We start from the raw sequence: 15,315 nt of genomic DNA on the forward strand, positions 1-15,315 counted from the left end.
GATTTTCTATGTTTTCTTGTAGAAGACTTCCAGTTGTAGCTTTTACCCTGAAGACTAGGATCGATCTCCAATTAATTTTTCTATGTGGTGTGAGATATGGCTCACCATTTATTTTCTTCATACATTTTATACAGTAGGTTCAGCACCATTTGTTAAAAGGACTTTCCTCCCTCCGTCGATCCGACAAGCTGTCTTTGTTGAAACTCAGTTGATAATATGAGAGCTTATTCCAAGATTCTCCATCCTTTTGTCTATTCTTGCATCACTACCCCCTGCTTGGCTGCTGTAGCTTTAGAGTCAACTTTGAAATCCTGTAGTACGAATCATCCAAATTTGTTCTTGTCTGGGCATTTTAGGTCCTTTGCAGTTGCATGTAAATTTTAGAATTACTTCCTCCTAAAGTCTGTTTACATTTTGATATGTGGGCACCTGGGTGGCTCAGTGGGTTAAGCCTTCAGCTCAGGTCATGGTCTCAGGGTCCTGGGATCGAGCCCCACATCAGGCTCTCTGCTCAGCAAGGACCCTGCTTCCTCTTCTCTCTCTGCCTGCCTTTCTGCCTACTTGTGATCTCTGTCTGTCAAATAAATAAATAAATAATCCTTGAAAAACCTCATTTAAATTTTGATATGGGATTATGTTGGTCTACACATTAGTTTAGAGAAAATGGATAGCATGGCAATATTGATAACAACTTGTAAACACGATTATATTTTTCTACTCATTTAATTTATTTTGACATTCTTTCTGCAATGTTATGTAGTTTTCAGTGCAGAGATCATTTATGACTTTGTTAAATTTATTCCTAAGTATTTTATGTTGTTTGAGGCTATTGAAATTGGAACTTAAAAATAATTTATTTCCAATCATTTTTTGACAATTAGAAATAAATAAATAAATAATACACTTTATTTTTATAGTATTGGACAATTGAAAATATATATGTATATATACATATATATGTTTATATATATTTATTTTATGTGTGTGTGTATGTATATATATATATATATATATATATATATATATATAACATACAATTGATTTTTATAGTATTGACCTTGTGTTCTGTCAACTTGCTAAATTTACCTGTTAGTTGTATTGCAGATTCTTGGAATTTTCTACGTAAACCATCATCTCATCTGTAAATCCAGACAGTTTTTACCTCTTCCTCTCTAATTTTTGTGCCTTTTATTTTGTCTCCTTGCCTTATGGCAAGGATAGGTCCTGGCAGGGTCCAGTGCAAAGTTGAACAGAGGTGGTGAAAGCAGGCATCCTTCTCTTGTTCACATTTTTAGGGAGGAAGTATTTAATATTCCATTACTTAAAGTTAGCCTTTTCATAAATGCCTTTCATCAGATTGAAGAAATTTCCTTTTGTTTTCAGTTAAATTTTGTCAAACACTTTTTTAGCATCTATTGAGATGACCATATGGCGTTACTCTCTTACTCTGTTAATGTAATGAATTACATTGATTGACTTTTTTGAATGTCAGATTAGCCTTCCATTCTTGGGATAACCCCACCATGTGCTATTGTTGTCATGCATCTTTTAGTTCTGTATATTATAAGCCCTGTATGTATGTTATACAAGGTCAAAATTTTTGTCTAACATAGATTTATTTTTGAGCAATTAAAAAAATAAAGTCATATTAATATGCTCATTTACCATTTCCAGAGCCATTTGTTTCCTCATGTAGATCTGAATTTCCATCTGTGTCATTTTTCTTCAGCATGAAGGACTTCCATAAGCATTTCTTATAGTGCAGGTCTGACAGTGATAAACTCTGTTGTATTTTTTTTATAAGAAAATGTCTAAATACACATCTTGTTGGAAGGATATTTTCTCCATACATAGACTTTTGGGATGACAGTTTTTTTCTTCCTTTGGCATTAAAATTTTTTATTTTATTGTTTTTGATGAGAAGTCAGCCATCATTCTATTATTGTTTCCCTCCAGCTTCTTTTAAGATTTTCTGGCGTAGGTGTATTATGGTGAGCTTAGCTGTGGCTTCTTTTTCTTTTTATCCTGCTTGAGGTTTGCTGAAATTTTTATATATGTTGGGTGATGTTTTTCACAATAGTCAGGATATTTGGGGCATTATTTTTTCAAATACTTTCTGTTCCATTCCTTCTGCCTTCTTCTGGGACTCCAAGGACATATGTCAGACTATAGATAACTGAGGGAGAATTTTTTTTCAAAAATTTTTTCAAAATTTTCTTTGTTCTTCAGAATGGATAATTTCTATTTATCTGTCTTCAAATTCACTGTCCCATTTTCCTCCAATCTGCTGATAAGCCATCCAGTGAAAATTTCATTTCAGATATTGTACTTGTCAGTTTTAGAATTTCCACTTGGTTCTTGTGGTGGTTTTATACTGTGTCAAATTAACAAAGGTGGAACTACATTTCCAGACTCACTTCCCTTTCTGGTTCCAAAATAGGCCTGCTCAAAGAGATTTTCATGAGGTTTATAAGGCAGAAGTGAAGCAGCACCATTTTACATGCTACAGGTAAGTCTAGCATATCAAGCACTTGCAACTTGCTCTGAGCTGTTGGCTCACCTTCTTGGCGTGGGGCAGCAGCCAGAATCAAAACTTCCCCAGCTGCCACTAGACCTCCTCCTTCGGTTTCCCTGAGATCAGAGCCTGGTGATTGTCTGGCTCCATGTGAAAGGCACTTGCTCTTTCTTGGAGATTACCCACACCATTGTGATAATTGTGATTGGAGGTAGTAAGAGACAGGTGTGGGTTTTAGCTGTCTTCAGGGTTCCTATTTTTCCTCATAGGTTTCAGTTTCTTCTTGTTTTCTTTTGCATTCCGTCCACCTTTCCTTTTAAACTGCTGACCCTACTGACCTATGATGACCTCACGCTCACCACTCAATGCAGAGACACCAGTCTCACAGACTTCTCTACCAGAAATGACAGTCTTGTAATGTTTAACTCCTGGAGTAAAGCCCTATATCCATATCATTTGTAGTGGACTTAGTTCTTTGATCAAACCCCAACCATTTCTCTGCTGAAATTCTCCATCTAGTCACTCATTCTGATCATCTTTTAACTTCTTGTGCGTATTTATCACACCTGCTTTTAAATCCTTCTAATTCTGGTCATCTGTAGGTCAGTTTCTAAGACTTTTTTTTTCTCTTGACTATGTGTTACATTTTCCAGTTGCTTGAAGGGTCTGATAATTTTTATTGCACACTGGCTATTGCAAAGAATAGGCTGGAGATCTTTGTCTTCCTCTGGAGAATGTTGGTTTCTATTTTAATCAGTGGATAAATAATTGGCTGATCACCTTGAGCAAGTGGAGGCTTAGATTTACATTATTGTTAGGGTGGATCTGTTTTAACTTTGTCTTTAGGTCTAGAGTAGATCTCCTGGTCTTGGGACATTGTCTTTACTCCTAAAGTGTAGCATCTTCTGTGCTTTCAAAGAAATTCCTGAGCTATTTACCAAGCCTCTTCACGTTGGTGTGACTCCAACTCCAAACTACCTTCACTACCATCGATAGCAGTTGAAATCCTTGTTCTGATTTTCAGCTCTTCAACTGTTGCTTTCCACTGGGTACTTAATATTCTCCCCTGTGTATATGTAGTTTAAGGTCAGTCAAGAATTTAAGAGGAGTTTGTATACATATGTTAGGGCCAGCCCACCTGTGGATCCCTCATTTCTAGGATGCCTTCCTTCATGTTCAGACATTCTGAGAGCCCGAATTCTATTCTCTGATACTTCAAGGTGGTAATTATAACTTTCTTTTTGAATCGTAACTCTTTCATTTAAACAGACTGGGGCATGCCCTTCAGAAAAGAAAATCCCACAAAAATGAGTATTTCACCCAGTGTAGTTCTCTTGATTCAAAAGTTGAAACCTCTTCAACCCTTGTTTCTGCCTGCTTTTAGTCATTTTCATATGCCCTTAAATGTTTGTTTTTTATATTTAGTCTAAATTTATAGTTGTTATGTGCTGGAGGATTAGTCTATTGCAAACTATTCATAGTTTGCAATATGAGTACTGCATAACTGGAATCATAACTGCGAATCTTTAAAGGCTGAGGCAAAAGGAAGAGAGAAGGTATGGGGGTTTCGTTGAATCCCCATTAAACAGAAAGAGAGGACTGGAGAGGTTTGGAAGATGAGAGTGAAGAGGCATCAGAACAGTCTCCCCCTTTAATAGATTGCCTCCCTTTGCTGTAAAAAACAGTGTGTGAGTGAGTGAATGAGTGTGTGACAAAGAGAGAGAATTAAAAAGTGCCACAGAGCACTCTAATCTAATCCCTCTGAATCCAATGCATAGGGATTAGAAAGCACTAGAGGAACATGGGGCAAAGCTGCCCTAACTACCTGTGCCAGTTGCTGTGTGTGTGTGTGTGTGTATCATATGCCCAAGTTAGCAGGGCTAACTTGGAAGAACCTGAAAGCTAGTAAAGAAATCTCCCTCCCTCACTGCTAATTATTTGTTCTAAACTATCAAACAACATGAAAAGGATAAAAAGAGCCTTGGACAAGATGCTCCAGGATATGGTGATTATCTGTTTTTTCTTTTAAGTGTGTCCCAGGACATTTGACCAGGATACTACTGGTGGGTTAGACATTATGACACCGTTTACTGGTTCACATTTTGGGAAAAACAGCCTGTATCCAAATGGCAAATAGGAGGCCTGCAGGCCAAAGCTGGACTCCTTACGAGTTTGAGATCCTTGATATCAGCCCATATAGTGTTTTTAATACTTTTGGAATTAAATGCATAACATTAAAAAATATGGATTCTTAGCTGTCTCTTTAGATGGCACATGTAACATTTCAGTTCCCAGCATCTGCAGTACCAGGACTTGTCTGTTTCTCTTACTCACATTTCTGAACATGGCATATCTGAATTGATCTATGGGAAGTAAGGATTCATGTTATATCCCCTAAAGAAAACAACAAAACAGGTCACCACCTTTCAGGATGGTAACAGATATTCCCACAATGCTTTAAGAAAGCATTCCTTTGGCTTAGGATTGTAGAGTGTTTCTACTGAGGCACAAGCTTGTGAGGTGAGACAGGCCATTGAACTGAGAGGGCTGGGGTAGACTGGCAGGCAAGAACACGACAGGACTGTCTGCAACTCTTAAAAAGAGAAGACATGTAGGGCAGACAGAGCAATCCGCAAAGAACAAAATGTAGCAACACTGGGGAGGGTGGCATCATAATAGATCAGAGGAGTGAGAGGCTGGATACTGCTGCAGTGGTCTTACAGCTAAACATCCGACACTCACAGTGCAGGTGCAGCAGCTTCTGAGCATGGAAGTAAAGAGAGGAAAGATTAGAGAGTTGAGTTATGATATAATGAGGCAGAGGAAGAAGAAAAGACCATGAATTTTAAAGATGGAAATAGAATTCTAAAGAGACACTCTTGGGAAATCTTTGAGCTAGAGATTGAGTAGAGAATTCAGGGCCACTCCTACAGAAAAGCTTTATGCATTAGTGATTAAGAGTACGTGGTTTAGAATCAGACACATGTGGGCTTTGCAATTAATCATCTGGGTGACTGGGCAAGCTTTTAGTTTCTCTGAATTTCCTCATCTATGAAATGGGAGTTAGGATAGTACATACTTCACAGAGCTGTGAATGTTGAGGAGATACTTACAAAGTGCTGAGTCCAGTTTCTAATAAACGTTAGCTACCGTTATTAGTAGTAGTAATAGTAATTATAGTAGTCATACCATGAACACCTATGTGCTATGAAATGCACATCTCCCTCATAATCGTGATCAGCATTACCCAAGAGCTTTTGTTAAATTACAGTTCAACCTTGGTGTTTTATTAGCAGCAACGAACACATTTCAAAGGGATGAGCAGTGCTCACTTCAGCAGCACATATACTAAAATATCAAAGGGATGAGCAGAAATTTGAGGAGAGGTTCAGACTGGATCTGGTTAGAACTCTCTCTTGGTGGCTCTGAGAAGCATGAAGGCAACATAAGAACACAGGGCACTGGGAGGAAAGGATGGAGGACACACAGTGCCTACTTCATAAGTTGGTCTGAATTACATATAGTATAGCCATACTTCAATCTGTCTGGAAGTTGCCTTCCGCCATGTGTATGTTAAAATTTTCACTATAGCTACCTTAAATGCTTTGGCAGGGCTGGGTTAGGGAAGAGCTCCCTTGTGCATTTATATGCAAGAGTCTGTTGGGATAAAAGTGGAACTGCATGGAAGAAACCTCTACTTTTTTTGGATAAGGGGAAGGAGCTTCTGTAACTTGTGGCCTGACATCACTGATGTTGCCCAGTTTGCCTAATGGAGGCCCTTCCCAGTCTAGAGCTTATAAAAAGCAGGCAGATGCCACATAAATCAGATACTGGTCCCAGGGAAATTCAGCCCATGTGTCTAAAGGGAATGCAATGAATTGCTTTTCCTTTCCAATGCTTTCTTGTTTGGCTTCCATGGAGGTTTGTGTTTGTGGAAGAACTTGGGTCTAATTGTTGCAGACAGATGCCTGTGTTCTTTTAGCTGAGGCAGATGGGCAACAAGAGGAGGAGGTGGGGGTGGTTGTGAGGGAGGAGGTGACATTTGTAAATATGTCAAGGGACAATGCAAATTCAGCATAAATGCAGTGGAACCTTTTAAATGAGAAGATGAAATGATCTTTTATAAATGATGCACCGATCTGGGAAGATAGCAATGGCATCAGTGAAGGCATTGATTCTTGACCATCTGTAGTGACAGTGGATTATTTTTAACCTCTTCCCATATAACATGATTAACAAGAGTTGCTAACAATTTGCAAAATTAACTATCACTTTCCCTCCTTCCATTATAAACAAAAAAAGGGCCGCATAGCAGGCAGCAGTAGGAAGAAAGAAGAGTTGTAAATGCCTTGAGCTAACCTACTGCTCAGTAGTCTCAAAAGAACTGACCAGATCTTGGCCAAATGTATCTCTGGGGTTGATGCACACTATGATCTACTGTCTACAACAAACACTCAAGTCTTAAGCTCTAGTTCAGGTGCTCAAATCCCTTCTGACCACCCCAAACCTCAGTCAGTCGGGATGCTGCCTTCCTGGAACCAGACCCTGGTTCTTTCCTTTGAGCATCTTACCCCTTTGTCCAGTGGAACCTTCACGTCCATAGAGAGAGAACCTGTTTCCCCATTGATCATGGCTGTTCTGAGCTTCAAGAGGAAAGATAATGGTATTAGTCCCCTGGCTCACACTGGAGGGTAGAAGGCACTGAGCTTTATTGACCAGACTGCAGGTGATCCTTAGGAATATTTCCAGCTCTTCCCTCTTTCCTTTAAGCAGAATACCAGGAGGGAGTATCGACCTGATTCTAGCTAGTTTTATTTAGCTTATAATTCCAGATCTTCACCAAAATAATGCTCCCAAGTACTTTGATGTATGAGAGAACATGGTGTCATAATACTGAGACATAATTTCCTCTAGAATGAGTACTGACCACCCTCCCCAAATCAGACTGAAACACTACTGTAATTCAACCTCTGTGGCTTATAGACATGGCTCCTTCCACCTTAGCCCTCCCTGAGACTCAGGAAGATACTATTACGTTGTTATAGTTGTTGGAAGGATTGCCCATTACGGAAACTGCTTCTGGTTTGGGATTGGAAAGCCTCCCCTGAGAGGAAGAGAGTGGGCCCAGAGCTCATGGCCCCGCAGCTGGCTTCTGTGCTGGCTATGGAGCCACACTCGCTCCTCCTTCCTCTGCTTTCCCTACTCACGGTTTCTGCTTGGTCTTCCCACTCCACTTCAGAGAGATCCACGCTGTTGTAGTTTGGTTTGGGTTTCAGTTTCTTCCCCTCTCTGTACTGGAGTGGGCAGTTTGGGAAGAAAGATGTGAGGTGAAACACGAGGCCCTGCTCAACTTTCATCTCTTCTCTGAAGCCTTACAGATATTTTCATCAAATCAAAGAATCTCAGGGATTCCTGAAGGCTATCTGGGCCACCCTTCTGCCGGAGGCAACATTTCCCTTCCTAACATTTGTGACAGATCACCTCATGGACTCTGAGTATTTCCCATGGTGAAGAGCTCCCTAATAGTGAGTCAGCTTGTCGTAGTTTGGACAGCTCTAATCATTAGGAAGCTCTTCCCCATACAGAGCTCAAGTCTGCGCCCCCTGTTACTTTTACCCATTGGCCTTATTCTTTCCTTGGAGCTACACTGCACGTTTTCCACCTGATGGCTGTTGAGGTTTTTGAAGGTGTTTGTTATTCCTGACTACACCTCTCCAAGCTAAACGCTCACAGGTTGCAGATGCCTCAGCTCCCTCTGAATGGGCTCTACGTTGTCAGTGTCACTCCCAGAATGGAGTGCCTAGGATGAACGTCAGTATTTCAGATGGGGTACTGACCAGTGTGGTGTGTGCGTGCGACCTTCGTGGGCCACAATATCATATGGCTTTGCCTGCTACCTCTGATTCAGCTGGATTTCCAGGACAGCTACACTGCCCAGACAGCCAAAATGGAGTTCTCAGTCACTTAAGTGCCCTTGGCTTTCCTTGCATGGTACACTATTAAACTACATCTTTTCAATACTATGCTTGAACATTGACTATTTTGCAGAGCTTTCCATGCATCCTAATATATTTATCTTGTTAGTTTCAGCCCATTGTTTAGAAGAGTACTTTCTGAATACGAATTTTCTCCTTTAATGTATTATCCATACCTTCCAGACTTTGTGTCATCTGGTTTCTGTGTTTTCGTCTTGTTGATAGAATTCTTGAATGGGACAAAGCCAAGGACAGACAGATTCTGTAGCGCCTAATGAAGGCCTCCCTCCAGCTCAACACAGAGCCATTCATCAAGTCTTTGAATGTTATTATTTCCTGGCCCTACCTTCCCTCCCTCCCTCTCTGCTACCAAGACAGATTATCATCAAGTTATCTGCCACTAGGTTGGCAGCACTTCTCAGCTTTAGTTTAATAATAGATAAAAAAAGGAAAGGGATGGTTTATTATCAGGGTAAATTAAGAATTAATCAGAGGGTCTACTTTTAGCAGAATGAGGCCCCCAAAGATGCTCAAATGGTTGAAGTCCCCTATCACTGTGTATCGTGCTTCTGCCAGTTTTTATTTCTTTCCAGAAATTGTCACCCTCATTTCTTGCCTCTCTAGGAGGTCTGCACTATAACTGACACAGCAGTATTGTCCTTTCCTCCTCACCCACCCTTGGATGACATTCCATTCCTGGTCTTGCTGAGGCCTGTGCTCTTGACAAACAGCACTGCCCTACCATCTTTTATATCGACTCTCTTTCTTTTGAGTAAGGTGCAATATTCTGCATCATTGCTATTGTCTTATTCCTCATAATACTTGAAAGATCATCTCTAGCTCCTCTTGTTCAAACCATAATTCCACTTTGTATAACAGCTTATACTTCGAGCTCCAACGGAAAGATCTCAGGCCAACAGTATGGCTCTTGACCCTCTTTCAGTTTATTACTGGGCATATCCTCTATTACTTTTCTTTTTAAAACTTAAGTATTGTTCTCCTTAATATCTATCACAAACTGATAGTGTTTCTTTAGGAAGCTCATTATGTTGGCTTTACATAGTGACGTTTGTCATGATAATGATCTACACAGTATTTTTCTCTAATTGTTTCATTTGTGTAAGTCTATTTGGGTATACCTTTTTTCCTTAATTAGACTATTACCTTCTGTTTATAGCATTCTCAGAGTGTTATAAGGTCAGCCCCCCAGTAGGTCCACAATATCAATTGATTGGTTGAAGTCTTATATTCATCTATGTTATAGAGTTGTTGACAGGTGAGTTTCTGATCAGTGCCCTTTAATTTTACAAGTCAGCTCCATGATAGACCTTTTTCTCCCCTAGTGAGTCATTTTGTTGCCATTGGGGCTACCTCCTACAGAACCCACTGATACCAGTCAGTGACCCATTTTGGTTCAGATGCTTGCCCAGTAGAGTCTGAATTGGGAAGACAACACGGCTTCTAGTGTGCCCCGATCTCTCTACTATGAACCTCTACAGTTTTCCTTAAATAGCTCAATCGGTTGCTTTATGAACATTCAGTATCTATCTGAACCAAACTGGAATGACACGTGATTTGGCTGTTTTCTCCAAATGGCAACTGGAGCAGATGAGCCCCTTAATAAGTTCTCACAAATTTACTCTGCTAGCTACTTTCTTCAGATGCCATCTCAGTTCAGAGTGAGACTGAAAGGGGAAAGGGCTAAGGTTCCTGTAACTTCCCTCCCCCTGTTGGTCCTAGCACTCACACTGAGAAGTATGGTTACTATTGTCATCAATAGTGGCCAAGTACCATGACCAGAGGCAGCAGGGAGCTCCAAGTCTTGGAGGTAGAAGCTTTAGATAAAATGATGCAACTTTCTCTCTTGGCTCTCAGTTGTTCAGTCGACTGCATATGAAAATGCCCCAAGCCCCTCTATTAGTATGGAGGGAGCCAGGAGGGAGACAGGAGCACTCGGGAACATATCCCAAGACAAACTCAAGGAGTCATAGCTCTGCTGTCCCACCTCTCATGTGACTCTTTCCTTGCCATTATTGTTGTTAACTCAATGTTCACACTTCCTCATGTGGGGACCCTGAAGGTCTGATGATACCACTGTCAGGCTCCAAGAGGAGTGTGGTGTGACTGAGGCAGTGACAGGAACATAAGTGGCTTGTCCTTCAGGGAAAACTGTACATTTCATTACATGCCCTCTGGTCTGTTCATCAATCAGTTCATGAATTTTTGCTTTGTCTTTCCTGCTAGATTATAAACAATTTGAAGACAAGGACCATGACTTAATTTTTTTTTCTTATATTACTCTTTGTCTGGGTTCTTAAATGGAGCCCAGTGTGTGCTCATTGTTTTAACTGTTCTTATGAACTATCTCTAGATCCCATAGAGTTAAGATCCCAATGCAAATAAGATCTGTACCTACCAGGGGTCGGAGATCAGGATGTGAGAGAATATAGCCGTTGTTGGTGTTCAAAAAGGCATATCCATGCACTCCGAGCTGCCAAAACAACAGGGATTGAGGGGCATCAGACCTGTTGTTTGAGCTGGAGAACTGGAGCTAGCAAAAGGCCAGGCTGCAGGACAATTAAAGATGACAGCTCACAGTGGTGAGGTTCTCAAATAGGAATATTAACAGGGCCAGCACCATGCTACTAGCCATGAAGTTTGAATTTTTTCCTAAATTCTACTGTTTATAGCAGCTGTAATGATGCATATAATTACTTGACCTTTTTCCCACCACATGTTCTAGGTGCTTTGATGATGTAATCTCACATGTTCTCCAAACAGGACTGCATGGCATGGAGGAGCAGATAGAAAAACCAAGGCACAGAAGGCCACAGAACGAGTCAGAGCTGGTGGTGACAAAGGGTCTCAGAAGTCCAAACCATTGCTCCCATGCTCAGTGCCTGCACTTCCCTGGCGGTGGGATGGCAGGGCCCCATCCCAGCTCTGAGCTTGGCTACATTGCCTTCAGAGAGGCTCTGGAGCTGGGTAAGACAGCTCCAAGGGAGTCTGTGATCTCCACTCAGGCATCTGATCCAGGCTCACCTTGTAACGGGGTGCCAGCTTCATCAGCTCCCTCAGGGCCACATCAGAGCCCACCACACCCAGAAGAATGCCGTGGGATCGCTGGAAAGAAAAACATCAGGGTCAGGGGGGACCTGGCTTCCCTATGCACAGGATCAGACTGGACCCTCAGCTTTCCCAGAGCCTGGAAGAGGAAGCAAGCTGCTCAGGCCTTATATGACCCTTCTTCTGCAATTGGATTTTAGGCTGAGCTCTTTGGAATAAACATCTAGAACCTACCAGAAGAGGTCCCAGGAGTAATCTCAGCTGCTGGGAAGATTAATTTCCAGTATTAATATTTAAATTGTAATATTTAAAAGAAATACAAAATTGAATGAAATATTAATTTTCATGGCAGAAGCTGAAGTATCAAAATCCCAGGGACCATAACCTATGGACGTTCTGAAACACACAATGCCTATAAGGAAACATTTTCTAACCAGAGGAAGGATGGAAGTTTCTAGAAATTCCCTGACCAGAGGCCTTTACCAACAAATTAGAGGCCACCCAAACTGGTAGGTTAAGTGTTATTTTGCCAGAAGGTTGGCAAGGGAACCTTTCTAGCCTTATATCTCAGGACAGTGGTTACAAGTTCAGAGCACTAGGACAACTCCAAACCGGCTAAACAGAATCACAGGGCGAGGTTTGGGAAATACAGACACCACACCACTTTCCCTCCTCACCCCTTCCCAACCAAGAGAGTCTGGTATAGCTGGTTGGGCATGGAATCTGAATATGAAAGAGGGCTCTGATATGTAACCAAGTCAAGAACCATTTGTCTAAAGAGGCCAGCCCATGGCCCCAAATTCTAATCCCTGTTGCAGCTTCTCAGAGAGTGGCCACTCACTGTTTCATTCTTTTTGCTGAAGACTGGCATGGCCACAGTGGTGAGAAGCATCATGTTCTGGGCCTGCGAAGGGGAGAGCTGTCAAGGAGGAAAGAGATAAGGACAGAGAGTTCAGAGTCCATAGTGTGGAGGACCCAGAGTCACCCGTGTGGACTACCACTGAAGTGTCACCTTCCAACAGGAGGAAAAAGCCACATGTGAGGTTCCCCTTCTCTGCAAAAGGAGAGCTGGCAGTAATGCTGAAGGAGAGAGGTTGGATGGAGAGGGAATCAGGACGATGTCACTTAGCAACAACTGTCCTAAACCAGGGCAAGTGTCAGAGCCCCAGAGCCTACAGCTCTCAAACATGCTCATGAAGTCCTCTGTCTCAAGCATGCCAAGGAAGAGCGTGAGCTCAGGGAACAAACCCGTCTTGCACAGACCCAGAAATCTCTGCCATGGACACAAGGTTGGCAGACACAACAGTCCAGTCCAGTTAAGATGGAGAAGGACATTGACACTGAGCCACCTACAAATGCAAGGGCATGCATGGGGAAGCACAGCGCAAGGGGAGGCTACAACGTAGTTGTAGCTGATTGTAGAGTCACTCCTAACGACCATGAGACAGACCCACAACCTCTTCCTCACTGAGAAAGTCAGAGCCACGTCATTCCCCACCTCTGAGATGGCCCCCCTTCCCAACTGCCTCATCTTACTGTGTGGGCTCCTTCAGCCTCCTTGGAAGCTGCAAGCATCCCACTTTGTTATGAAGACAGGCCCTCACAGGTGCTGTGTGCAGGTGTGTTTGATATGTGCCTCGTCATCAGGATCGACCCAATGCTGTGCTGAGCCCCTAGAGTTCTATAGTATTCTTACCTGGAGAATGAAGAACTTTTAAAAATTGGATATATTCGGGATACCTGGGTGGCTCAGTGGTTTAAAGCCTCTGCCTTCAGCTCAGTTCATGATCCCAGGGTCCTGGGATTGAGCCCCACATTGGGCTCTTTGCTCAATAGGGAGCCTGCTTTCTCTTCTCTCTCCCTGCCTGCCTCTCTGCCTACTTGTGAACTCTGTCTATCAAATAAATAAATAAAATCTTTCCAAAAAATTGGATATATTTGACACATAACCTCGTGTTAACTCGAGGTATTACTTAAGTGTTGCTTTGATACATTTATGCTGTCATATGATTGCCATTGTAGTGATGTCTTTTATATTATGTAATTATAATACAATATTGTCTGTATTCATTACACCATGCATAGATCACTAACCAACAAGGGAAGAGGGAAGGAACAAGTCTGAAGCAGAAGGGCTCTGTCCAGGGAGGGCAGGCTTGAACAGGTCTGCTCACCAGCTTTCCGGGTCTCTGGGGACAGCATCCAGGCAAGGGTCTTCTAGCAGGCTGAGCCTATCCACCCCTTCACCCATCTCCTGAGGAGGTATTCTGTTCACCACTCTCCTGACCCAGGAAGTTCCTCTTACTCCTGGGCCCCTAACTCAGGAACAGGGTCAGGCTCCCACCTTGCTGTCCATGTAGGCTTCTGTCCAGATGATGTCATGGTCATGGTTGATGACCATGGGGCGGCTGAGCACGTGCAGGTACTCCATCACATTCTCCTGTGCATCTGCCAGAGTGGAGATCTGCGTGTAGTAGCCTGCAGAGGAGAGGGTAGTGTGGTTGTGGGAAGCTGGGGGCACCACTTGAAATCGGTCTCTGGGGCCCATACACTGTTCCCCAGCTGCTCTTGGCTTACAAGTGGGATCTGCACTAGGAGCTTCCCTGGGTCACAGGGACTATTCTCTCCCAAGGCTATGCTTTTCCTGGGGAGAGCTGGAGGCCCCGGTTCTGGCTCAACCTGGGAGAGCTCCGGGGGGCATTCCCAATCCAGAAAGGCCAGAAGAGCAGAGGGGCCTCAGCAGCAAGAACTGTGTGGGTTGGCTTCCCTCTCACATTGATGCCCTTTTTATTTCCTTACAGGGTTATTTCCCAAGAGCACCCTCTCCTGAATGCAGCTCTGTTTTGGGTCCATTTTCAGGGAGTACAGTCCAAGGCAGTAACTCAGTGCCCCCTACCCCCTTTCTTTGACCACTGCCTTCCCAGTTACAGGGAGGGATGCTATAGCCTCTGTGTGGTAGCCAAGGTGATACTTAAAAGAGCAAATGGCTTACAAAATGGCTTAAAAGAGCAAATAGCTATGAATGACTTAGTACATGTTTACCTCTCTGGTCTCATTGCTTATCACTTCCCACAAAACATTCATCCCACCCTCTAGAAAGTGAAACTGCGTTCCATTCCCAGATGCCTCTTGTCTTAGACCCTCTGTCTGGAACACTCTTCCATGCTCTCTATGTCTGGATGATTCTTACTATCCTTTATGTCTCAGCATAGACACCTCTTCTTTAGGAAGCCCTCCCTGCTGCCTCCAAATTCCCATCAAGTCACTCTCCCAACCCCAGTATCGTCTGTGCCCCTCTGCCCTTATAGCACATTTCAGATTACATCATCATTAATGATTCACTTGTATGTGTCCTCTGCTGGACAGTAGCAAGAACAAGACTGAATCCATCCTGACCACTTTGCCAGGCACCACAGTACACACTCCATAAGCTGGTTGAATCAAGGGCCCAATTTGGCATCATGAAGCCCAGGCTTTGGGTTCTGGCCAGAGACAAATGATGATCAGATCCAAAACATTATTCTAAAGAAAATGATATCTTCTGCTTTTTGTCTGGAAGCAGAACCACAGTAAAGGGGCTTAATTTTGCAACAAGAGGAGCGGAGCCTAGACAAAAGAGAGAACTTACACTGAAACCGTGTAAGTTCTGTCTCACTGTCTGTATTGTGGTTCATATAGACTTTATTTGAAGAGAGAATTTTTGCTTCTGCAAACACTGGATACATAAACTCTCAGTTTCATTCCAAGTGACTTTATGAC

The 15,315-nt window shown here is 42.6% G+C and overlaps 1 protein-coding gene across 1 annotated transcript in view; it reads right to left on the bottom strand.

The window, feature by feature from the left end:
* CACNA2D4 (calcium voltage-gated channel auxiliary subunit alpha2delta 4) overlaps nt 1–15,315 on the bottom strand; it is a 113,052-nt gene that overhangs the window by 62,806 nt on the left and 34,931 nt on the right. The window contains exons 13-18 of the mRNA XM_059404551.1: nt 13,901–14,034; nt 12,398–12,475; nt 11,533–11,613; nt 10,907–10,981; nt 7,723–7,809; nt 7,087–7,158 (exon numbers count right to left, since the gene is read on the bottom strand). Of these exons, the coding sequence (XP_059260534.1) occupies nt 7,087–7,158; nt 7,723–7,809; nt 10,907–10,981; nt 11,533–11,613; nt 12,398–12,475; nt 13,901–14,034 (527 nt within the window). The remainder of the gene's footprint in view (nt 1–7,086; nt 7,159–7,722; nt 7,810–10,906; nt 10,982–11,532; nt 11,614–12,397; nt 12,476–13,900; nt 14,035–15,315) is intronic.

This window comes from Mustela nigripes, chromosome 6, assembly GCF_022355385.1.
Source record: "Mustela nigripes isolate SB6536 chromosome 6, MUSNIG.SB6536, whole genome shotgun sequence".
Taxonomy (NCBI): Eukaryota; Metazoa; Chordata; class Mammalia; order Carnivora; family Mustelidae; genus Mustela; species Mustela nigripes.